General features: G+C 39.7%; 1 protein-coding gene across 2 annotated transcripts in view; it reads left to right on the forward strand.

Moving 5' to 3' along the window:
• The first annotated feature begins 2,384 nt into the window (after nt 1–2,384).
• The window catches only part of Rabep1 (rabaptin, RAB GTPase binding effector protein 1), a 91,695-nt gene continuing 69,779 nt past the window's right edge, over nt 2,385–24,300 (forward strand). Inside the window, exon 1 of one of the 2 annotated variants that reach the window (XM_028785960.1) lies at nt 2,385–2,493. Coding sequence is in view for 1 of the 2 variants with exons in the window: in XM_028785958.1 (XP_028641791.1) it covers nt 2,460–2,493 (34 nt within the window). In the remaining variant the exon portion in view is untranslated. The remainder of the gene's footprint in view (nt 2,494–24,300) is intronic. The other variant, XM_028785958.1, reaches the window with a different exon arrangement.

The following is a 24,300-nucleotide window of genomic DNA, read 5'->3' on the forward strand; positions in this document are numbered from 1 at the left end:
CAGAATAGGAACTTAATTAGAATTAGAACTTCTGTAGCTAATGAAGGCTTTGAGCATATGTTAGTTTCTTTCTAGTACATATCTAGGAATGGCATTTGGTTGTTGGGTCTTAGGGTTTACATAAAAAATATGAAATGGGACTGGGGTATAGCTCAGTTGGTAGAGTGCTTGCCTAGAAGGCACAAAGCCCTGGAATTGTAATCCAAGCATTTGGGAGGTAGAAGGATCAGGAATTCAAGGCTAGCCTGCGTTATATGAGAACTTGTCTTTAAAAAAAAAAAAGAAACAAATATGAAAATGTATTTAACTCTTAGTCCCCCTTGCTTATTTCAAAATTGCCTTTTCAACTTTTGACATAGGGGGTTCTAAGGGTCCTTAGCAGATGTCTAATCATTTCTGAGTGACCTTGGTCTTGAGAACTGGGCTGCAACCCTGATTATCAGTGGCAATAAATATGCTATGCAGTCAGAGGAAGGAGTCCCATCTGTGAAGGACATCAACACCTGCTATCTTTATGGCCTCTGCCTCTTATTAGTCATTGCAACAGGACAGATGATTACTGAGTTGCTCTGCTGGGGACAAAGGTCTCCCTGCTGAGCAAGGATCTGCTCACCCAGGAAGGTCAGATACCAGGGGGTGGGTAGAGACAGGCTTCATTTGCTCTGTCAAAGGCATACCAGGAGATGTTAATTGCTTAAAAGTCTAAATATAATCTTCCTCAGGCAAAAGTACAAATAGATGACTACCTATTTAAAATTATTTAAAATTATAAACCATTCCAAAGAATGGTTATTAGTGGGACCTCAGGCAAAAGTACAAATAGATGACTACCTATTTAAAATTATTTAAAATTATAAACCATTCCAAAGAACCGTGAGCCTTGCTAGAGTCTGCTCTTCCACTCTGAGTAATGTGTACCATTACTGTTTGAATGTAAACATTTGCAGTGACTCTGGAGCAGCCTTGAATTTAGAATTTTTAGAATCAAAATAAATGAAGAAAAAAAAAGGAAAGAGAAAAGAGAGAGAAAGAAAGAAAGAAAAAGAGTAGGACCTAGTGGTCCAACCCTGAAACCCCAGCTTCTCTGGAGGATGAAGCAGGATTGCAGACTCAAGCCCAACCTGGGCAATTTAGGGAGAGGCTGTTTCAAAAAGAAAAAAAAAAGAAAAAAAAAAAGAAAAAGAAAACCAAAAACCAAAAAAACAAAACCAAACCAGAACAAGAGCTATTGCTATAGCCGAGTTGTGGAGTGCTTGCCTACTGTGCTTAAGGTTAAATCCCCAGGACTACAGGAGGGGAAAAAAAAAAGACTAGCATAGATTCTTGGCCTTTGGGGGGTATGTGCACTTGAATAAGCTGGTGAGAGGAGTGGAAGCGCTGGGCCAGCTACTGGTCCGTTGGTTGCCTTCCTTCTATCCTCACCTGTCTTGCACCACGAAGGATCTGTGAAAATCCTTAAATGTGTAAGTGCTGTGCCATCTCCTCCAAATGTAGCTTCCCTTTGGCACGCTGGGAAATGTCTACACCAGGTCTTACAGAAAGAGAGACCATAGCTTCAGCTATCCAGGGAGGGAATTCTAGGCTCACAGGAAGGAAGGTGGATTTGGTTCCGAAGTGCTAGACAGTGTAGACCCCTTGCCCTACGGAGGCAGCAAGTTCTGAATGAGGCTGAAAAGGAAAGTCTGGAGCCTCTGTATGGCTCTCTTGCCCAGGCAGAAGGGTTGTGCTTTCTGTATGTAGTTTCTCCTGTCAAGAGTACAAGCACTGCGTCTAGCTGTATCTCCAACAGCTTCTCTGGGCTGGACAAGTTAAAGTCAGCTATAGTGGCTTAATGAAAAAAGTACTCTGGCTTGCACATCTGGGGTTCAGACCAAGTTCTGGCCATAACAATTCTTCCTACTTTATACCCTCATTTAAACTTTTCTTAGCCACTGTATTTATCAAGGTTATGAGGTTAAAGGACTTTGTCAAGGTCACACAACTAGGCCAAGTAGCGGCTGGGTTCGCGTGCATCGCAGGGTCTCCTCACTCGGCTTTATTTTTTGCCTGGGTCCTGGGAGCCACGAGTTTGCAGTCTTTGCCTTTGCAGCCACCAGCAGCCTCCAACACCCTTAGCTCTCATCAGCCTCCCTCTGACTCCCAGGCCCCGGACCCCTCCTCCCCGATCTCCCTCCCCCCCGAGGCCCCGCCCCTCCCCTTAGGCCAACGTCACGTGCTGTCCCATCCCCCCGCGCCTGCGCACTGCTTATTTCCCGCTGTCAGGATGAGGAGGCGGAGGTCGGCGCTCCGGTCCGTCTCTGCCCGAGGCTGTGGCGGTGCCGGCGGCTCCAGCCTTAGCGGTTCCTCCCTGGGCGGCGGTGGCCGCGGCTCGGTCGACGCCTCCTCCGCCAGCTGAGCCCGCGGCATCTCGGGACGCTGCTTCCCCGCCCATCCCCGTTCTCCGAGGCCGCCCACTGGCCATGGCGCAGCCGGGCCCGGCTCCCCAGCCTGACGGTGAGGCGCCCACCATGGCGGGCGCGGCCTGCCCGGCGCGGCGTCGTGGGGGCCCTTGGGGCAGGAAGGGCACGCGCGCGGGCCCGGGGGTGACCCACGGACTGGAGGCGGGAGCGCGAGAGCGTCGCTTGCTGGGGCAGCCGGGCTGGGGAGGGGGCGGGAGGCGCGCGCGGGCGGCCGCGGGGAAGGGCGTGGGGAGGCTGCGGGAAGCCGGCGGCGGAGCGCGGAGAGCAAGGTGCGGTGGATTAGCACGTGGGTTCCTCGGGTGGGGAGGATGGAAATCGAGAGCATGTGCTATATTCTTTAAAGAAAACGCGAGCCCTCGCCTCGGTAGTGGCGGTGTGCCCTCTCGCCCCACCTCCGCCCCCGCCTCCTCAGGCCACGGTCCAGCGCTCTTTGCACTGGACTTGTAAAAGTAACTGGGATCCTAAGGGTTTGGTAGCATTCTTTGAGTGGTAGTGTTGCTTCATGGTGAGTCCGAGCTTATTTCTTAGTCTCTTAGGGCCTCAGTTTCTGACACACGAAGAGCGCTTGATTCATGTCTCTTTATCGAGAAAGATGGACAAGTCTTGGGCCATGCGATAAAGATGGCAACGTTCATATGTAAAAGGATAGTTTAGTATTATTTTGGGAGTGTTACGAATGAAAAGGTACTCGAGAGGGCCGAAATCGAGGAATCAATCTTCTCCGTTTCGTCTCTTCCTTTCAAGCGATGGGGTCTCACTTTGTGGACCATGTTGACCTGAAACTCCTGAGCTATCCTCCTGCCTCAGCTTCCTGAGTAGCCAACACTTACAGGTGCAGGACAGCTTGTCTCAATAGTACTCACATTGGAAGGAGAAAAAAGGCCTCGTTTTAAATAAGACATGATGGTTATTAGAGCCCTTCATGACCTTTCAACCGACTGAGCGCTGCCTCAAGAGTTTTGACCACATTGTTTCAAGTCTTGTTGTGGTCGTTGGCGTCGTCGTGGAGTTAGGTTTGGAAAGAATGTGCTCTCGGTCCTTGGCAAGATTTTACTGTATCTAGTTGAGAAAGTTCTTTCAGCTGTATTTCTATAGTTGGCTTTTGTGCTTAGCATCTTTACCTGTAAGTAGAATGTTGGGATATGGTGGTTGGCACAAGGTACTTGTCCTTTTCCAAGAGTAGTCTCTTGAAATAACCTTTTGTGAAAACCTCTGTTTGTTCTTGCGGTAGGGGAACTGGAAACAATGTTATCAGATTTTGAGACTCTTGCTGCTCACTGGGAAGTGTTCTGTAAAGACTGTTAGCCTCTAGTTTTGGGCTTTGTAGTTGCCTAAGGGGTAATGTCCAGCTTAGACTTTAACTTGCTTGCTGTTTCTATTCCAATAAAGAGAAGGGAGGTGTTTCTGGTGGGCTGTCAGGAAACAGGGATTTTTTTGGACCTTCTTTTAACTCTCACCTTTTGTATTTGGTGTCTGGGAGGAAAACTTTACAAACTCTCCTTGTTACTTCAGACAGAGGCAGAATACAGAGAAAGCTCTGGCTTTTGGTAGGTATGCTTAACTGGCTGCTATCTTCTTTTGTCTTCCATGGACAACTCAGGTGACATGAGTCTGGACTCTTAATTTCCTACCTCTTTCAAGATATGAAATGGCCTTCCCTGCAAATAGGCAGAAGTGACTAAGCACTTCACAGAAGCAAGGAAAACATTAGCTTTGAGGAATCTCAAATTCTTGCTTTTCTCAGTGCAGGTTTACTTCCTGTTTTTCAAAATTAAAGACTATGGGATGAGATTAAGTTTACATACGTTGTAATTTTTACTAGTATGAGTTAATGTAAATGGGCAAAGGTATCTATCAGTTCACAGAAGGAAAGAGAAAATTTGATATGTTTCAGTTCTTTGTGTCAGTGCTTACAAGTTCATCTTGCAGAATTAATTTTTCTTTTTAGTCGAGTTTATATTGATAACTTTAATTAAAGCACATTTGAATTTCTTAGACCTGCTGAGTTAAAAAAAACAAAATTATTGGAAAATTCCTTTGCATCAGACCAACAGTAAAACATAACTACTTAGTCTACTTTCCCATCATTTCGGAAGCAGTTGTTGATTCGTTTTCTTTTTGACATACTTAAGTTTTTTTCCACGAAGATATTAAGAATATATTAAGAGGATATTAAGGTATATTAAGAATAGATTTGTGTGTTATGGGCAAGACAAGATGTAGCTGTTTAATTTTTTTCTTAGTTTATATTTTTTGAAGGTTTTGGTTTTAATGGTGCACTTTGATAGATGCCAGTTGATTAAGTTATTTTCCATTGAGAATTCAAAGACAAGTATAAAAATTATCAGATTTCAGCTTAAGCTAAACTATATTTTAGAAGCGTTTGTCCTGATTTTACTTCGTTAAAATTAAATTTTTAAAAATGACATTTATTTGTGTGTGTTTGTATACATGTCACTAGCATGTGTATGGCTGTCAGAGGACATCGTGAGGGAGTTGGTTTTCTTGCTTCGCCGTGTGGGTGCTGGGAATTGAACTCAGATCATCAGGCTTGACAGCAGTCATGTTTACCTACTGAGTGATGTCACTGGCCTTTTACTTAGTTTTTGTATAATCCCACTATTAATAAATTGTATGTAGGGCTAGAGAGATGGCTTAGTGATTAAGAGCAATGCCTCTTCTTCCAGAGGACATTAGTTCAATTCCCAGCAACAGTGTGGTGGCTTACAATCTTCTTCTTTTTTTTGTTTTTTTGTTTTTTGTTTTTTGTTTTTTTTGTTTTTTTTGAGACAGGGTTTCTCTTGTAGCCCTGGCTGTCCTGGAACTCACTCTGTAGACTAGGCTGGCCTTGAACTCAGAAATCCGCCTGCCTCTGCCTCCCAAGTGCTGGGATTAAAGGTGTGCGCCACCACCGCCCAGCTACAATCTTCTTTAATTGGGTCTGATGCCTTCTTCTGTCATGCAGATATACAGGAAGACAGAACACACAATATACATAAATAATTAAAGAATTGTATGTTAGGAAAAAAGGATTTTGAGTGTTTTCCCATAAAGAAATGATAAATATTTAATGGTATAGATATATTTAACTTTATACATTTCATCATATATGCTAGTTTCAAAACATTGGAAAGCATCCCATTGATGCTTTTACTTTATTTTTATGTATATGAATGTTTTACCTGTATGTGTGTGTAGCATGTGCATGTCTGGGAAGCCAGAAGAGGGCATCTGCTTCCCCTGGGACTAGAGTTACAGTTGGTTGTGGCTGGGAATTGAACCCAGGAGGGTCCTCTGGAAGAGTAGCCAGTGCTTTTATCAGCTGAGCCATCTCTCCAGCACTTCATTGATGCATTAATATATTAGAAAAAGGAAGTATTTTAATAAGTAGAAGTGTATTCTCCCCATTTCTCAGAGTTGAGACTTCTGTTCTGCTTTTTATTCATAGTTACACAGATGTGTTACTTTTAATCCCTGAAATGGATAGGTATTACATACATAGAACTACAATTTTCTTTTTCTTTTCTTTTTTTTCTTTTTCTTTCTTTCTTCTTTTTTTTTTTTGTTTTTTTGTTTTTTTGTTTTTTGGAGACAGGGTTTCTCTGTATAGCCCTGGCTGTCCTAGAACTCACTCTGTAGACCAGGCTGGCCTTGAACTCAGAAATCCTCCTGCCTCTGCCTCCCATGTGCTGGGATTAAAGGCATGCGCCACCACTGCCCAGCCCTACAATTTTCTTATCTCACTTAAATGTTATTAATCATTACTTTGTGTGTGTGTGTGTGTGTGTGTGTGTGTGTAAATGGTCATATGGCTGTGTGGTATGCCATAACCATTGCAGGTACTGTCTCAAGAAATCTTCACATTAGTGAGGGGGGTGCTATTGTAATAGTATCAATGCTCTTAGATGAAGAAACTGAAGCACAGAGAAATTAAACATGTCTGGAGATGTAAGTTAGAGAGTCAGGAATCAAATACAGAACTTCTGATGCCAGGGCCCTCAGGTTTGTTTACCAGGTCAGACAGATCACTGTTTTCGTATTATAGCTCTGCTTCATTCTTACTAGTCCATCAGGTGTGTGGCTTGCTTGGGGTATTTGCTTGTTTTTTTGTTATTTTAATGATTTTTTGTAACTATTTATGTGTATGCATTTTTTGCCTACATATCAGTCCCTTGTACCCACAGAGACCAGAAGAAGGGATTGAATCCCTGGGATTGGAATTACAGATGGTATGAGTTACCTTGTGAGTACTAGGGATTGAGCTCTGTTCCTTTGGAAGAGCAATCAGTGCTTTTAACTGCTAAGCCATCACTCCAGCTCCTATTTGTATTTTATGATTGAGGCAGGGTCCCACCTTAGTCCAGCTGGCCCCCAATTTATGATGATCTCCTGTTTTAACCTCTGGAATATTGGGTTACAGGCATTAGACACCCTGCCTGGCTGTGTTTCCATTGATGGGCTGGCAGGTTGCTTATCTCTTCATTTTACAAGTAATGTACTCTTATTCTACTGGGATTTGAACCCAGGACCTCAAGCATGCTAGGCAAGCACTATACTACTACTCAGCTGTATGTCTAGTTTTGAGACAAGGCATGATGTTAGCACAGGTAGGCTTTGAATTTAAGATCCTCCTGCCTCAGCCTGTTGGCCTCAGCCCAGTTGGAGTTGCAGGTCTTTATGCCAGTATTCTTGCTTTTATATTTGTGAAATTACATAGGTGTATACAAACAACATTTTCATTTAGACTCCTGCCCCTCTTCTGTTAGTTCTGCAAAAGCTCTCCATCCCTCAGCAGAGGTTTTTTTTTTTTTTTTAATTTTTTTTTTTTTTGGTTTGTTTTTTCAAGACAGGGTTTCTCTGTGTAGCCCTGGCTGCCCTGGAACTCACTCTGTAGACCAGGCTAGCCTCGAACTCAGAAATCTGCCTGCCTCTGCCTCCCAAGTGCTGAGATTAAAGGCGTGCGCCACCACCGCCCAGCTTCCTCAGCAGAGTTAAAGGACACATTCTGAGTGATTTAAATGTTAAAGCTGCTGCTAGGCTAAGATAAGATTAAAAAAAAAAGATCTAGTTTACAGTTTACATACCTGCCAGGGTATATGAGAAGGTAGAGTTCTCCCTTAAAAGTTCTGGACGGCTACTGTTTTAAAAAAAGACTATTTTGTTTCTGTCTATTGGTCTGATTGTCTATCTCTTGTCTATATGCCCCCTACCAGACCCCTGTCTGACTCTGACACTCTTTTGCTAGGTAGCTTAAGTTAGTCTTGAATTCACTATGTAGCTCTTGTTCACCTCAAATTGCCACTAGTCCTGCTTCATCTCCTAAATGCAGTTATTACAGGCATGCCCACTATGCTTGAAGTATTCTTTAATTAACACTTTGGTGCCTAGAGTATGCCAACCCCTCTTTTAGTCACTAAGAAATACAGAGATAAGACAAACCCCAGGCCTAGTCTCTGTTCCTAGGCAGTCATTTAGTCATTAATTAGATTATTCCATAGCCGGGTGTAAAACCATTTATTCAACTATTACAAATGTGTATTACTTGCCAGGCACAAGTCTCTATAATTATAATCCATTGTAATCCATCAGTGGACATGAGAGGTAATAAATAGTCCTGCCTCATGAAGGGAAAACATACTAGATGTATACAAATTACATTAATAAGTGTTCTGCAAAACAGTAGCAGAACATAGTTCAAGGAAGCAATGGGCTAGTTTTATTTATTTTTATTATTTATGTGTATATGTGTTTATGGGGTGGAATAGATTCATATGTATGTAGGTGCTCACAGAAGCCAGAGAGAGGGTGTTAGATTCCCAAGAGCTGGAGTTACAGACAATTTGAACTACCTGATGTGGATGCTAGTAACTGATCCTGGGTCCTCTGCAAGAGTAACAGATGAGCCGGGCGGTGGTGGCGCACGCCTTTAGTCCCAGCACTTGGGCGGCAGAGGCAGGCAGATTTCTGAGTTCAAGGCCAGCCTGGTCTACCGAATGAGTTCCAGGACAGCCAGGGCTTCACAGAGAAACCCTATCTTGAAAAACCAAAAAAAAAAAAAAAAAAAAAAGAGTAACAGATGATCTGCTAAACCTTCTTGTCTCTTGCCCTGGGGTTGGTTTTAAATGAAATGATTGGAGTAGTGATGCTCTGATACAGATGAAATCTGTGCGACTTGAAGGACACAGTAAAATTAGCCAGGAAGGTATCTAGAGGAAGAGGAGTGTTATAAGGGGATCCATTTTTTGCAAGAGCTTTGAGGGAGTGTGTCTGACATATTTGAGGAGGCCGTTGTGATTGGAATGCTAGCCTGTGGGATGAGAGTAGTAGTGAGATCACAGAGACAATGGGGCGAGGACAGATTTTGTAGGGCCCTAGACATATTTTAAAGATTGGCTTTCTCTGTGGGTCCAACTCTGTAAAAAGTGAGTCAAAAAGTGTAAAAAGTGAGTCAATCCATTTCACTATGGGAAACCTTAAAAAGGTTTTAAGCCAAAGAGTGATATGGTGATACAAAGCAAAAAAAGAGGTGCTGGGCATGATGGCTCAAGCTTCTAATCCCAGCACTAGGAGGGTAAAGTAGAAGGATTACTACTAAAAAAAAAAGTTTGAGGCCAGCCTGGGCTGCAGAGTGAGAAACTGACTCTAAAAAGTAACAACAAAAACCCAAGTCCTGGGATTGCTGGATTGGCAGTAAGGTTTTAGGGAGTCAAGGAAGGTCTGAATCTAGGAAAGGTGCTGGAGTCTGGACTAAGATGATAGCCTGTGGCGTTTGCAGATGCATTGGATGTTTGGAAGCTGATAGAGGAGTCAAGGAATCCCAAAGTTCTGCCTGAGGACCTGTGAGAGACACACAGTGCTTCTGAGGTGTTGGGCCATTTAGAGGAGATAGTCCTGGTGTTGCTGTCTGCTGATGATCAGGAGTCCCTTTCTTGGGGGCAAGCAGGGCGGGTGAAAAGGTATGGGGTGTTAGTGGGCTGACCTGGGTAGTTTTTATCCTTAGAGATGAAAGAGATACTGTTGAAGGGTTCGAAGCAGGTAGGTGACCTTGTAGCTTTAAAAAGTGTATTGATTCACTTGTTAATTTTCACAGAGGTGTGGAGTGAAGCCAGCTCTTTCTGTATGCCAGGCAAGTGTTCCATTGCTGAGCCCTAGCTGATTATATAGTTTCAGATTTGGCATGCTTTATTACTTTACTTATGTTTAAAAATTATTTAGTGGTTTGGGGATGTGTATTATGTATATACCATAGGACTTCTATGGAGGTCAAAGGTAATTTGTGAGAGGTGGGTTTCTCTTTCTACCTCTGCATAGGTATCAGGGATCAAACTCAGCTAGGCTCATGTGGCTAGCTACTTCATTTATTGAACTATCTTGCTGGACCTAATTGGTTAAGTTCCTTTTGTGGATTGACTGTTATAACTTTTTCCACTTTTTTTTTATGAGCTAGAGTCTCTCACTAAACTTGGCACTTGCTGAGTAGCTTAACTTGCTGGGATCAGCAAGCCCCAGACATCTTCCTGCCTTGTCCCCCCAAGAGTTGGGGTTATAGATGGATGTCTTTGACTTGCTTTTTGTGGGGATGACAAGGAACTGAACTCAGGTCCTTCTGCTTGTATGGTAAATATTTTTGAGCCATCTCCTCAGCTTTCTTTTCTTGTTAATTTAGGTGAGCTCTCAGAAAATTGTAGTAGCTTTTTGCTATGTATTCGATATTTTGTTCTCCTAGTTTGGTACTTACTTTTTTTGTTTATTGTACAGAAAGCACTTTTACGGTCTGACCTATTTAAGTTTATTGTCTCAAGGTTTCTGGCTTAGAAGGACCCCCCTACCTACCATGCTAAAAAAATATCCTATTCCCAATGCTCTTTTTGTTTTTCGGAGACAGGGTTTCTCTGTGTATCCCTGGCTGTCCTGGAACTCACTCTGTAGATCAGGCTGGCCTCAAACTCAGAAATCCACCTGGCTCTGCCTCCCAAGTGCTGGGATTAAAGGCTCGCGCCACCACCTCCCGGCATTCCCAATGCTTATATAGTTTTGTTTAGTATTTTAATCCACCTGGATCTACTTCCACTCACACTCCCCTCAGGGTTTCCTGTGTAGCCCCGGCTGTCCTGGAACTCACTCTGTAGACTAGGCTGGCTTTGAACTCATAGAGATCCACCTGCTTGACCTGCTTCTGCCTTCTGAGTGTTGAGATTAAAGGTGTGTCAACCCTGTCCAGCTTTATTTTAAAATTTAAAAGGGAAAGTTTAATATAAAGAGTTACTAGGTCACCTACTAGTAGAAAAGAAAACCTTAAAGAATATAATACTAGAGCAATACTAGACATGAACAGTTTCTGCTTCTAGGGCTGAGGTCAAACCTGTAGGAAAGGAATCCAGTTCAGTTCCTATGTCAGAGCAGTGTGCCCTTAGAGCTCCAGAGCCATTTCTCCAGCCGGATAGACTGACTCTTCATGTGTAGTCGTTACATTGAGTTTAATCTTTATAAAAGTATCTGTAAACTTTTATTGTTTATTTTTGTATAGTACAATTGTGCTAGGTAATGGTATGTTTGGAGAATATAAAAATGAGTGCTACACAGACTGCCTTCCTAGACATTTTAATTTAATTAAGCAATACTCTTAGACTGAGAAAATGCTTAATGAGATAGTTAGTGGTAGTTCTAATTGGTAGTATAAATTTTGTTCCTCCTGGAGAGGAAAGCTTGCTGCCTTCTTATTTTAGCTGGTTTTGTGTTTTATTTTTCTTTTAATTTAAGTGAGGTTTGCTCTAATATAACTGGCTTTAGTTTTGTTTGTTAGGACCACCCAGAAGAAATCCCAAGCATTCTTTTGCATGTCATTCTGAGGCAGTTTGATGGTAATATTGTGTTCCTTCTAAATATTTGGTTATTGCTTCCATTACATGACTACAATTTACTTGCCATTCTTTAGATTCTTTTTCAGGCAGATTCCAGTTGTTAGTGACTTTTAGTGGAATTTGAAATATGGTGTTCTTTAGATAAACTTAACCTACGGAAAGTAGTAGAAAAATCATATAACTATATACAAAAAACCCCCTAGAGAGTAGTTAACTTTCTCATTTTATAAATGAGTCTAAGGACTATAGATGAAGTCATGGCCTGGAGAGATGGCTCAGCAGTTGCTCTTCTAGAGGACACAGGTTCAATCCCAGCACCCACATGGCAGCTCACAACTGTCTGTAACTCCTCTTCCAGGGGATCTGACACTCTCACAGACATACATACAGTTAAAAACACCAATGTACATAAAATAAAAATAAGTAAATTGAAAAAAAGAGAGGTGAAGTCACTTGTATTCTGACAGTGTTAGAACTTAAGTTGAGCTATCACTTTTTTTTTCAAAGTATTGCTTCTTTGATATAGAATGAACTTTCTTCAGAAGCCTCATTCTGATTTTTCCTGAAATGAATCATTAAATTGATAGAGGCTGATTACAGTCAGAACACACTAAAATGTTTTGATAATTAGCCCCCACACAATTAGAGAGAGAATTTCTCTCTCTCTAATTCTGGTTGTCCTGGATCTCACTCTGTAGATCAGGCTAGCCTGGAACTCAAGAGATTGACTTTTTCCTGCCTCACCAGTGTTGTGATTAAAGGCATGCACCACTTAGCCCAACCCAGTGCTTTCATTTAGATTTTATAGATAATGGGTGTTTAGGATGTTACAGAATGCTTCTTATGGAACATAAAAAGTCGATGAATACACCCACCATGAGGAAAAGGCAACTTCTCTGAGTGATAAATGGTATCTTCACCATAATACATGGCATAGACTAAGTGTATAAAAAATAGATATTTATTGGAAGAAACTGACATGAAAACAGGTGATTGTGATAATATGGTCACACTTTCCCATTCACAAATATTTTGAATATACATAGAGACATCTTGCACCATTCAGAAAGTTATATAACACAGACCTTCCACTCACACTATATTCTATTTTATATTGGAGAGAGTGGTATTTGAAAAGAATCTTGAGGGTTAGGAAGAATTTTTGACAAATGAGGAAGTAAGTTAGTTCATGGATAAATGCAATTTACCAAGATTGAATTAAGGAGAAATAGAAAATGTGAATGGGCCGGGCAGTGGTGGTGCATGCCTTTAATCCCAGCACTTGGGAGGCAGAGGCAGGTGAATTTCTGAGTTCGAGGCCAGCCTGGTCTACAGAGTGAGTTCCAGGACAGCCAGGGCTACACAGAGAAACCCTGTCTCGAAAAACCAAAAAAAAAAAAAAAAAAAAAAAAAAAGGAAAGAGAAAGAAAATGTGAATGGTCCAGTAAGAAGATTGAATCAGTCTATCATAGTACAAAAGCCCAGGGTCTGACCCAGGGTCTGACAACTCCACTGATGACTTCCACCAAGTATCAAAAGGTCTAATTCAGTTTTGCTAAAACTCCTTAAAAATTTGGAAAGGACTTCTTTAAGTTTACTCTATAATGCCTGCATTACTCTATTGTCTAAACCAGACATGGACACAAGAAAAAAGCCTAGCATGGTGCTAAATGCCTGTAATCTCAGCATTTAGTAGGTGGTGCCCTGGGAGTGCAAGAGCAAGTGTAATCTCAACATGAAGTAGGTGGTGCTCTGGGAGTGAAAGGGCAATATAGTGAGACCCTGTCTCAAAAAAAGACAAAAAGCCAAATTATTACTCTTGAACACAGATGCAGAAATCGTCAGGAAGCTAATACAGAGCAAAATTCAGTGGCATATTAAAAAAGATTATTCACCTGATAAGTGGGATTCATTCAGAGGTGCAAGGATGGTTCACACAAATATAGGTGACCACATGAAGAGAAATAAAGGACAAAAACAATAGCGTGATTATTTTAATAGATATAGGAAAAGCATTTGACAGAAGTCAATATCCCTTGGCAAAAAGTCAACAAATTAGGTGTAGAAATCATAAGAACCACCAATTTTAATAAAACTCATAGCTAACATCCTGAATGGGAAAATGTTGACACTGGAAAAAGACACAGATGACCATTTTATCACTTATATTTGACATAAAATGACAAGTCCTATTCAGAGGTATGAGAAAGCAGTAAAAGGCATCCGAATTGAAAGGAGGAGGTTAAACTATCAGACTCAAATATAGAATGCCCCCAGAGTATTTGGTTTCCAAAATAGCAATATTCAGAGGTGGAGTTTTGGATTAAGTGATTGGATCATGGGGCTTTGCTTTTGTCAGTTACTCCACTGATATGTTCATAATTTATGATATTGAGAGGTGGAAGAGCTAGGAAATGAAGCCTATTTAGAGGAAGTAGGTTACTGGGAACAGACCTTTGGAGGTTATGTCTCAAGATTGTTCCATTTGTTATCTTTTTTCCTTGTTTCAATGAAGCATTCTGCTTTCATGCCTTGTGCCATGATTCTGCCATAGCAACATGGCCTGAAACCTGAAACTGAGTCCAAATTAGTCTATACATTGTTCCTCTCAGGTGGTTGTTACATTGGCAGAAACTTAACATGCTTCTACTTTAAAAATTCTGAAGATGTGTCTGGAGAGATGGCTCAGCGGTTTAGAGCACTGACTGCTATTTCAGAGGACCTGGGTTTGATTACCAGCACCCACATGGCAGCTTACAACTATAACTCCAGTTCAGGGGTTTGATACCCTCACACACATACATACCTGCAGGTAATAGATAGATAGATTTTAAAAAGGTAAAAAACTCTAATGATGACATACCCAAACACAGATACACATAGAACAAATTCAGGTCCAGGTTATAAAATCGGTGAAATAGAAGTGAGGGTGGGGAGTTGACTCAGTGACCAAATGTGTGCATTTGAGGGACTTTGTGCATTCAGTCTCTAGCACTGCAAAAATAAACCAGTAAATAAGAAAAGAAAATAAAAGTAACTTTGTACCCCTAAAAAAACCTGTAGTGTTTTTATGTACTAACTTCTCTCTATCTTAGAAAAAAATAAATTCCACTTACAATAGCTACAGAAGATAATAGCAAAGGAGGTGACCTATCTCAAAGCTAAAAATTATGAAACATTGTTGAAAGAGGATACAAATAAGTGAAAGTATCCAGTGTTCATGGGTTAGAAGGATTAACATTGTTAAAAATGTTCACACTGCCGGGCGGTGCCTTTAATCCCAGCACTTGGGAGGTAGAGGCAGGCAGATCTCTGAGTTCAAGGCCTGCCTGGTCTACAGAGTGAGTTCCAGGTCAGCCAGGGCTACATAGAAAAACCCTGCTGGGTGGGGGTGGGGTAGCAAGCAACAAACCAAAAAACTCCCCAGATACAAGGAACTTAGTAGTAAGAAAATGACCCAATTAAAAGGGGGACAAAATACCTGAAGAGCTTTTTTTTTCCTTTTTTCCCCTCCCCGAGACAGGCTTTCTTTGTGTGTAGCCTTGGCTGTCCTGGGACTCACTCTGTAGACTAGCCTCCAATTTAGATATCCACCTACCTTTGCCTCCTGAGTGCTGGGATTAAATGTGTGTGCTGTCACGGCCAGGAAATCAACAGAATTTTCTTAACACATACAAATGGCTGATAAGACACATAGAAAAATTCTCAGTCTCACTAATCATCAAGGAATGCAAAGAAACCACAATGAGGTAACATATCACTCTAGTTAGAAGACAATTCACAAAAAGTGGTGACTATGATGGGCAGGTGGATCTCTGCTAGCTGCTCTACAGAGCAAGTTCCAAGACAGCCAAGGCTATACAGAAAAACTCTAAAAGCCTGTCTCTGGTGGGGTGGGGTTGAGGGAGGGAAGGAAAGGAAAGGAAAGGAAAGGAAAGGGTGAGTAAGACAGGCAACTGGGGTGGAAGAGGGGATTGACTAAATATATGTAGCATGCATTCTTTCATTTATTTTTTTTCAGCTACATATGATTGGATTTCTGTGAGTAACTAGACCAGCTGCCTCTACTCATAGAGGTTCCAGTTCTGAGACCTCAGTTATAGTCAAGTAGATTATGATGTTTGTTCTTTTTTTGGGTTCTTCCTGGGTTATCTTAACCAAAGAACAAAGTAATTTGATCCCTCCCACCCCAGAGTTGTTCTAAAGATAATTTAGATTTGTAGGAGAAGAGCCAGTTCATTTATAGACTGATGCAGGCATTAGAATTTTAAGTTTTCCATGGACATAAATTTGGAAGGTTGGTAGAGAATTAAGTGGATTCTTAATTTTGAACCCAAATTATTTCCCTTAAACAATTGGAACTGGGGCTGGAGAGATGGCTCAGCGGTTAAGAGCACTGACTGCTCTTCCAGAAGTCCTGAGTTCAATTCCCAGCAACCACATGGTGGCTTGCAACCATCTGTAATGGGATCTGGTGTCCTTTTCTAGTGTTTCTGAAGAGAGTGACAGTGTACTCATATACATAAAATAAATCTTTAAAAAAACAAACAAAAACCCAATTGGAACTGGAGTATTTTCCTTTTGTGCAAAACATTTTCAGATATCAAGGAGCTTTCTGTTATGTTGGGGTGCTCTTCTGTGAGGGTGAACTGACCCTCCCTGTTTTCTCCATGGTTTCCTCTGTCAGGCTAAGCAGATGCTTCAGTACTGGAAAGTTTGCTGGTGCTCATATAGTGATGTACTATAATTGAATAAAATGCTCTGGACATAACATGTGATATGTATTGCACACCAAAATGTCCTTTTTGATCAGGATTTGTAACTCTTTTAGTAAAGGCAAAATTTTGTTAATCTACTGTATCATGTTCTTTTTGTTTTTTGATTTTTGTTTTTTGAGACAGAGTTTCTCTGTGTAGCCCTGCTGTCCTGGAACTCACTCTGTAGACCAGGCTGGCCTTGAACTCAGAAAGTGATCAAAGTGCTGGGATCAAAGACGTGGGCCACCACTGCCTGGCCTGTATCATGTTCATAATAGTAAAAATAGCAGTTCCTTAATGACATGTAATATTAAACATCTTTTCATAAGTTGACTTGCTGTCTGGGCATCTTTGGGAAGTACACCCAGATCTTTTAACCATTTATTCTATTAAGTTTTTATATTTCTTTCCTTTAATTTTGAGACAGGATTTCTCTGTGTATCCTTGGCTGGCCTTGAATTCACAGAGATTTGCCTATCTCTTCCTTTGCTAGGATTAAAGGCATGCACCACTGTCACCTGGCTTGATTTTTGTTTTTAAAGACACACTCTCTGTAGCCCAGACTGCTTTGAACTCACTGTGTATCCAGGATGTCTTGAGCTTACCTAGTCCTCCTCAGCTGTCTCTTCAGGTGCTTGAGTTTTGTGTTTGGGCCACTGTGCCTGGCTTGCCTTACGTGTACTCTTTTGCAGTGTGGAAGACAAACTCATGGCCTCGTGCATACTAAGCAAGGGCTCTGGCATTGATGTACAGCTTTGTTTCCCTTCCCATTTTTCTTTTTATTTTGAGACAGGTTATCAATGAGTTACTTAGGTCAGCCTTGAACTTCCCTCGAAGCCCCATAGGCCCTGAAGTTGTGATTCTCCTGTATTAGCTTCCAAAGTAACAGGAATTAGAGGTCAGTTCTACCAGGCTCTCGTAGGGTTATACATTTTTTTACTGTCTAGATTTTTTAAAAATTGTTTTTATTTTAAAATTTAAAACAACCTTATATCCCAGATTGCTTTCAAATTGTGTCACTCAAGCTGGCTTCAAATTCAAGAGAATCTTCTCCATCAGCCTCCTGAGTGCTGTGAATAAAAGATTGAACCACTATGCCTGGCTTTTATTATCTAATTTTAAGAGGTGTTTTGTTTGTTTATTTGTTTTGTTTGCTTGTGTGGTTTTTTTCTTTCCGTCTTTTATCAGGTATCTTCCACTTTTTTTATTTTAATTTTATTTTGAGACAGGGTCTCATATAGCCTAGCCTGACTATTTTAACTTGCTACATAGAATTTCAGCTTCAGATTTTCTTGTCTTTGATACAATGCTTGGGATAGGTCCTGAGCATATTTGCGTGCTAGACATATTGTTGTACCAACCTGAGCTACATTCCCAGTCCTATATCAGATGTTTTATTAGCAAATATTTTTTCTTGGTATCTATGGTTTATTTTTGCATTCTCTTGACAGTATCTTTGCTGTAGCAATTTTAAATTTTATTGAAGTCCAACTAATCCATTAATTTTTTTCATGGTTTATTCTTTTATTGTTTTATCTAAAAAGTAATGTCCAAGATCAAGGTCATGTAGATTTTTTTCATATTTATTATTCTAAGTGGGTTATAGTTTTGTTTTTTACATTTACATTTGTCTGTGATTTATTTTGAGTTTGTTTTTGTGATAAATACAGAGTTTATGTCTAAGTTCATTGTTTTGCAATCAACATGTAGATGTACTACTAGAGTTTGTTTTTAAAAAAAAGTTTTGTTTTTTTTCTCCAGTTGTGTTGCCTTTGGCTTTTTGCCAATAAGCAGTTGGTTGTGTTTGTGTAAACATACTTATGGTACATTTTTGCTTTATTATAGTGATGTACTTATTTATTCTTTTATTTTATATATTTTTAAAATTTTTTAAATCTTTTTTAACACCTAAACCAATATTTTACATATGCGTAATGGTGCACACTTACAATTCCAGCAGTAAGGAGGCTGAAGCAGAATTTTTCTGCATTTGAGATCATTGTGGGCTAATTAGCAAGTTCCAGCCCAGCCAGGACTGCTGAATGAGGTACATGGATGTTTATAGATGACTATGTCAGGGCTGGAGAGATGGCTCAGCAGTTAGGAGCACGGACTGGCTGCACTTGTAGAGCTCTGGGTTGTGTTCCAAGTACCCACATGGTGGCTTACAACGGTTTGTAGCTCCAGTTCCAGAGGCTCTCATGCCCTCTTCAGGCTCTGTGGACACCAGGCATGCATGTGATATGTCAAAACACATACATAAAAATTAAAAAGCTAAAAAAATATAATTATTATGTCATCATTTTCATCTTTTTGTTTGTTAAAACTTGGCCTCACTGTTTTGTCTAGGCTGGTTTCAAAGTACAGGAGTCAAAAGATCCTTCTGCATTAACCTACCATGTGTTGGGACAACAGGTACTTGCTAATATACTGTTTTTTTATTTTAATGAACGAGTCTTGGACACACTCACTCCTTTTATTTATTTTTTATGTATACGAGTACACTGTCACTCTCTTCAGACACACCAGAAGAGGGCATCGGATCCCATTACAGATGGTTGTGAGCCACCATGTGGTTGCTAGGAATTGAACTCAGGACCTCTGGAAGAGCAGTCAGTGCTCTTAACCACCAAGACAAGTTTCCAGCCCTATTATACTGTTTTTTATTTTATTTTATTTTATTTTATTTTATTTTATTTTATTTTATTTATTCTTTTAAAACAAATCATTCGTTTGAGTTCAGGAGTTGAACTCAGGACCTCTGGAAGAGCAGTCAGTGCTCTTAACCACCGAGACAAGTTTCTAGCCCTATTATACTGTTTTTTATTTTATTTTATTTATTTATTTAAAACAAATCATTAATTTTTATTGATGTAGATACCTTGTGATTTTAAAAAGCTCTCCAATGATGAACTTTTGTCCTTAGATTTCTGTAGTGAGTATCTTTGTATGTTGCTTATCTGTGTACATCCTTATGCATGTCTTTGAGTGGTATTTCTGTGTCAGAATGTACACACTTAAACATTTTAATGTTAAGTACAGTACAGGGAGTCTGGCAGTTACGATAGGACAGTGCTTATAGCCATGTATATCAGTGAACTTACATTTTTTGGTATGGAGTAATTGACCATTGTCATGTGTAATAAGTACAGTAGACTTTTTTATCAGTGTTTTTTTTTTTTTAATTTAGTGTCTTGGCATATGGAAGCATTTTCAGTTTTATGTGATTCAGTTATCAGTGTTTTTCTTTGGGGCATTGAAGTTTATGTTCTGCCTGCTATTTTTTAGTGTTTGCTTCTAAATATTTGATTACAGTGAGGTTTTTATTTTGATAAGGATCAGATAAATGGCTAGCCACTGTTTTTGCATTATATAGTGATTAGTTCAGTATTAGCATTGTTATTCAGGTGATGATTCTATAGTTGTACTACATAGTTTCATTTATTCTTTTCCTCTGTTCTGCAGTGTTTTAGTATTTAAAGAGACAAATGTCCTTCATCAATCATTCTTTGGAATTTTTTTTGGCTATTTTTTGAGTATTTACTCATTCAGATAAAATTCAGTATGAACACATCTGTTTTTACCCACTTTATTTTTCTTGTCCAAGACAACAGAGGGAAAAGAGTTTTCATTGAATTATAAACTAAGAAGGGCAAACCCGTTTTTTTGGTTTGTTTGTTCAAGTTTGAATTTTCAAAAAATTTTAAAATTTAAAAAAAATTTAAAAAGATTTATTTATGTATTTATTTATGTATATGAGTACACCATTGGTCTCTTCAGACACACCGGAAGAGGGCATCAGATCACATTACAGATGGTTGTGAGCCACCATGTGGTTGCTGGGAATTGAACTCAGGACGTCTGGAAGAACAGTCAGTGTTCTTAACCAGTGGGACATCTCTCCAGCCCTGGATTATTATTTTTTTTTAAATCTTATGTGACTCTGTGTATATATGTACATGTGTAAGTGTAGTCACCTGTGGAGGCCAGAAAAGGGCATTGGCTCCAGGGAGCTGGAGTTACAGGAGGTTGTGAGCCACCAGATCTGGGAACTAAGAACTAAAGCTCCTTCCTGCAAGAGCAGTGTGCTTTCTCAACCACTGAGCCAGCTCTCCGCTTCTTCACCTTTACTCTGTCAAGTTAAGTATGTTACTTATATTAAGTACTCCTTTTAATCTTTTTAAAGGTGTTTTCATTTCTGGTTCTGAGTTGAGTAAGTGAAAGTTGAATAGAAGCTGGGCTTGGTGGTGTTTGCCTTTAATCCCTGCACTTGGGAGGCAGAGGCAGGTGGATTTCTGAGTTGGAGGCCAGCCTGGTCTACAGAGTGAGTTCCAGGACAGCCAGGGCTACACAGAGAAACCCTGTCTAGAAAAACAAAAAACAAAAAAAAAACAAAAAAAAAAATTTAAAAAAAAATAAAACAAAAACAAGATTGGCAGTGGTGGCACACACCTTAATCCCAGAGTTTGGGAGGCAGAGGCAGGTGGATTTCTGAGTCTGAGGCCAGCCTGGTCTACAGAGTGAGTTCCAGGACAGCCAGGGCTACACAGAGAAGCCCTGTCTCGAAAAACCAAACCAAAAAAAAGAAAAAAGAAAAACAAAACAAACTCGCCTCCTAAGTACTGGGATTTTAAGGTGTATGCTAACATATCCAGCCTTATTTAGTTCTTAAGTTGTTTCTTTGTGAGCTGTTTTTACATTAGATTTTTTATATATATCTTGTCCTTAAGTTATTTTTCTTTCTTACAATATTTAATAATTTTAGATAAAATCCTATCGCCCATAGAAAACAAAATGTAGAAATGAACTATTATATATGTATATATGTAACTATATGTATGCATGTGTATGTCTATTAGTTGTTTTGTTTGTTTTGCAGTTCTGTCATTAAAACCAAGGATCTCACACATGCTGGGCAAGCCTGCTATCGCTCTACAGTCCCAGCTGTTACTGTACTTGGACTTTTTCAGCCTTGGTGGTTTGTAATAGAACTACTGATTCTCCTACCTCAGCCTCCCAAGCCTTCTTTTGTTGCCAGTTAGTAATAGTTTCATCTGAGATTAATTGCAAATACAATTTCTAGTTGTTTAAAATGTAAAGGGTTCAGTTTTTGTGTGTACACTTCAAGAAATGCTTTTTGTGTTCTCAGACATGTCAGAGATCCACCCCTATTTTCTACTTTCTTCTGAGGACCTGTTTACTGCTATGTTTGTTGTTTTTCTCATGTAGAAAAATAAAACGGTTTTGATTTTGGGATATATTTGTTCTTTCTGTTCTTTTATTGTTTTCTTCATTACATTTACTGACTTGAGGCATGTTAATTATCCTGTTTGGTAATTCCATTTTTAAAAAGAAATTTCCTTAATAGCTTCACTTTCCTTTGTAATTTGTGGAGCTATCTCACGTATTTTTGAACTGTTCAACAAAATGAATTACACTAATGGATTTCCTAATGCTATACAGCTCTAGCATATATGAGATAAACTCTAGATAGTTTTGATGGTTTGTAGCTACATTCTGGTATGTAGCTACATTTGATTGCAAATCTTTGCAGTTACATTCTTGAGATTGGCATAGTTTTTTATTTTAATATTTTATTAGATTTTGTTACCATGACTATACTAATGTAGAAAAATAAATTGGAATTTATTCCATTCGTGACAGTTTAGTATAAGAAGTACTTATTTCTTTTTGATTGGTAGAATCTTCTGTGTTCACATTGAGGCTTTATCTTGAATTAAGGTTGGTAGTATATTTTGAGGAGGGTTTTTGTTTTTTGTTTTTTGTTTTTTTTTTTGGTTTTTCAAGACAGAGTTTCTCTGTGTAGCCCTGGCTGTCCTGGAACTCACTCTGTAGACCAGGCTGGCCTTGAACTCAGAAATCCACCTGCCTCTGCTTCCCAAGTGCTGGGATTAAAGGCCTGCGCCACCACCGCCCAGCCTTTTGTGGAGTTTTTATTGTTAGGCACTTCAGATTCTTATTCATGAGTGACACATTCCAAGACCCCAGATGGATCTGAAACCATGAGTAATACTGAGTCCCATATATTTATGCTTTTTTTGTATGCATATGTACCTATGATAAAATACAAATTAAGCACAGTATGAGGTCATAATAATTGATTATAAAACACAATAATGATGTTTTGTAATAATTGAGTAAATATAGTAGTGAGGCAAATGTAGTCTCTAGCTCTCTCATATCTTTTTGTACTTTAATTTTTGCCTAAAGGAAGCATTTTACTGCTTCTCTTTCACTTCCGTAAATTGTTAGCATTATTACTCTATGCTTCGACACAGTTATTAAGTAGAGTAAAGGTTACATGAGTAGAAGCATATGATAGTAGCTAGCAAGTTACCAGTGGGTAGTGTACACTGTGGGATAGTGGGACAGTGGGTAGCATACACTGTGTGGATGGGGACAAAGAGATGATTCACATCCTGGATAGGCTGGAGTAGGAGGGTATGAATTCTTTATGCTGCTCAAAAATGTACAATTTAAGACTTATGAATTATTTCTGGCATTTTTCCTGTGGTACTTTGACCACTGGTGTTGGAGACTATGGGAAGTGAGACTAGACAAGGGAGGGCTGCCTCCTTATTCATAGTTACCAATGTCTCACCTGTTCTGCAGTCATTAATACTTCTGGGGTGAAACATTTACACATTTTTCCATGGTCTCTTCTCTAGGACAAATTTCTAGTAGGGAAATTGCCTATGTAAAAGTTATATAGGGGGCTGGAGGGATGGCTCAATGGTTAAGAGCACTGACTGTTCTTCCAGAGGTTCTGAGTTCAATTCCCAGCAACGACATGGTAGCTCACAACCATCTGTAATGTGATCTGATGCCCTCTTCTGGTGTGTCTGAAGACAGCTACAGTGTACTCTCAATAAAATAAATAAATCTTTAAACAAACAAAGAGTTACATAAAAATTAAGGCTTTTGTTATTGAATACCATTGTAGCCATTCACCTTGAAGTATGCCCTCGTAGAAATGTGGAATCGTAGGTTGGATTAACACTAGTTCTCAGTTTTAAAGATGGAGTAACCAGCCTGGGAGCACTTAGGGAGGGATCCATGGCTCCAGCTGTATAAGGGAGGATGGCCCTGTCGGGCATAGGTGGGAGAAGAGATCCTTGGTCTCATGAAGGCTGGATGCCCCAGGGGGTGGGAATTTGCAGGTGGGGAGGTGGGAGTCGGGGGGTAGGTAGGGGCACATCCACAGAGAAGCAGGAGGAGGGGTGATGGGATAGGGGGTTCCTGGGAGGAGGGTAATGGGTTAAGGGGATAACATATGAAATGTAAATAAAACATCCAATAAAAATAAGTAAAGATGGAGTAAAAGAGCCATCTTGTAAAAGGTAAAACTGACCCTTAATATACTGTGTTCTATTCCAGAGCTTGCTTCTTAACTGTTTTGCCACACTGATTGTGAAGTACCCGATAAATACTGGGCTGTTTGTTTGTTTAGTTTAGAGTCTCATTCTGTATCCCTGGCTGACCTGGGATAAACTATGTAGATAAGGCTAGCTATGAACTCATAGAGATCTGCCCGCTTCTACCTCCTGAGTGCTGAGAGAAAGGCATATGCTACCATTCCAGCAAATATGTGATTCTGAATTGTTAATTCCTGTTATAATTCACCATTTTTTATAACTTTGAGATTTTTTTCTTACCTGGCAAATGTTAACATCTGTATTCTTTCCTTGAAACTTCTTTAATTAGTTTTCATGTTGCTAACCTTATATATAATCTTTACCTACATATAGGTAGGCTGATAGCTATCTATCAAAATTCTAATCCTTTCCTACCTATGACCTTGATAGTTCTGAAAAGTTCATAAATAATCCATTCAATTTCCTTGTAAATAAAATATAACCTTTGTGTTATTACTAATTTATGATGAATGTCTGATAAGTATTCCCTGATGTAGAATTGATACTATAGTGTTGCTATAGCACAAATGTAGGGAGAAGGAAGAAGCATGTCAGTTTACATTTTCAGTATTAACTGTACAGGGGAAATTTGATTTCTCTTACAAGTTAATCAAACATGGTTCTAATGGACAGTTTATGTTGCATCAGACTTTGTTTTTGTAAATAATAAAACTTTAGGCTGTTCTAAACTAATTATTTTATATTAAAGGTATTGATGAGATTTGTGGGTTTTTTTTTTGAGATTTGTGTTTCTTATTAACAGTTCTCCTTTATGAGTTGTCTATCT

This window comes from Grammomys surdaster, unplaced genomic scaffold, assembly GCF_004785775.1.
Source record: "Grammomys surdaster isolate TR1022 unplaced genomic scaffold, NIH_TR_1.0 125368, whole genome shotgun sequence".
NCBI lineage: Eukaryota > Metazoa > Chordata > Mammalia > Rodentia > Muridae > Grammomys > Grammomys surdaster.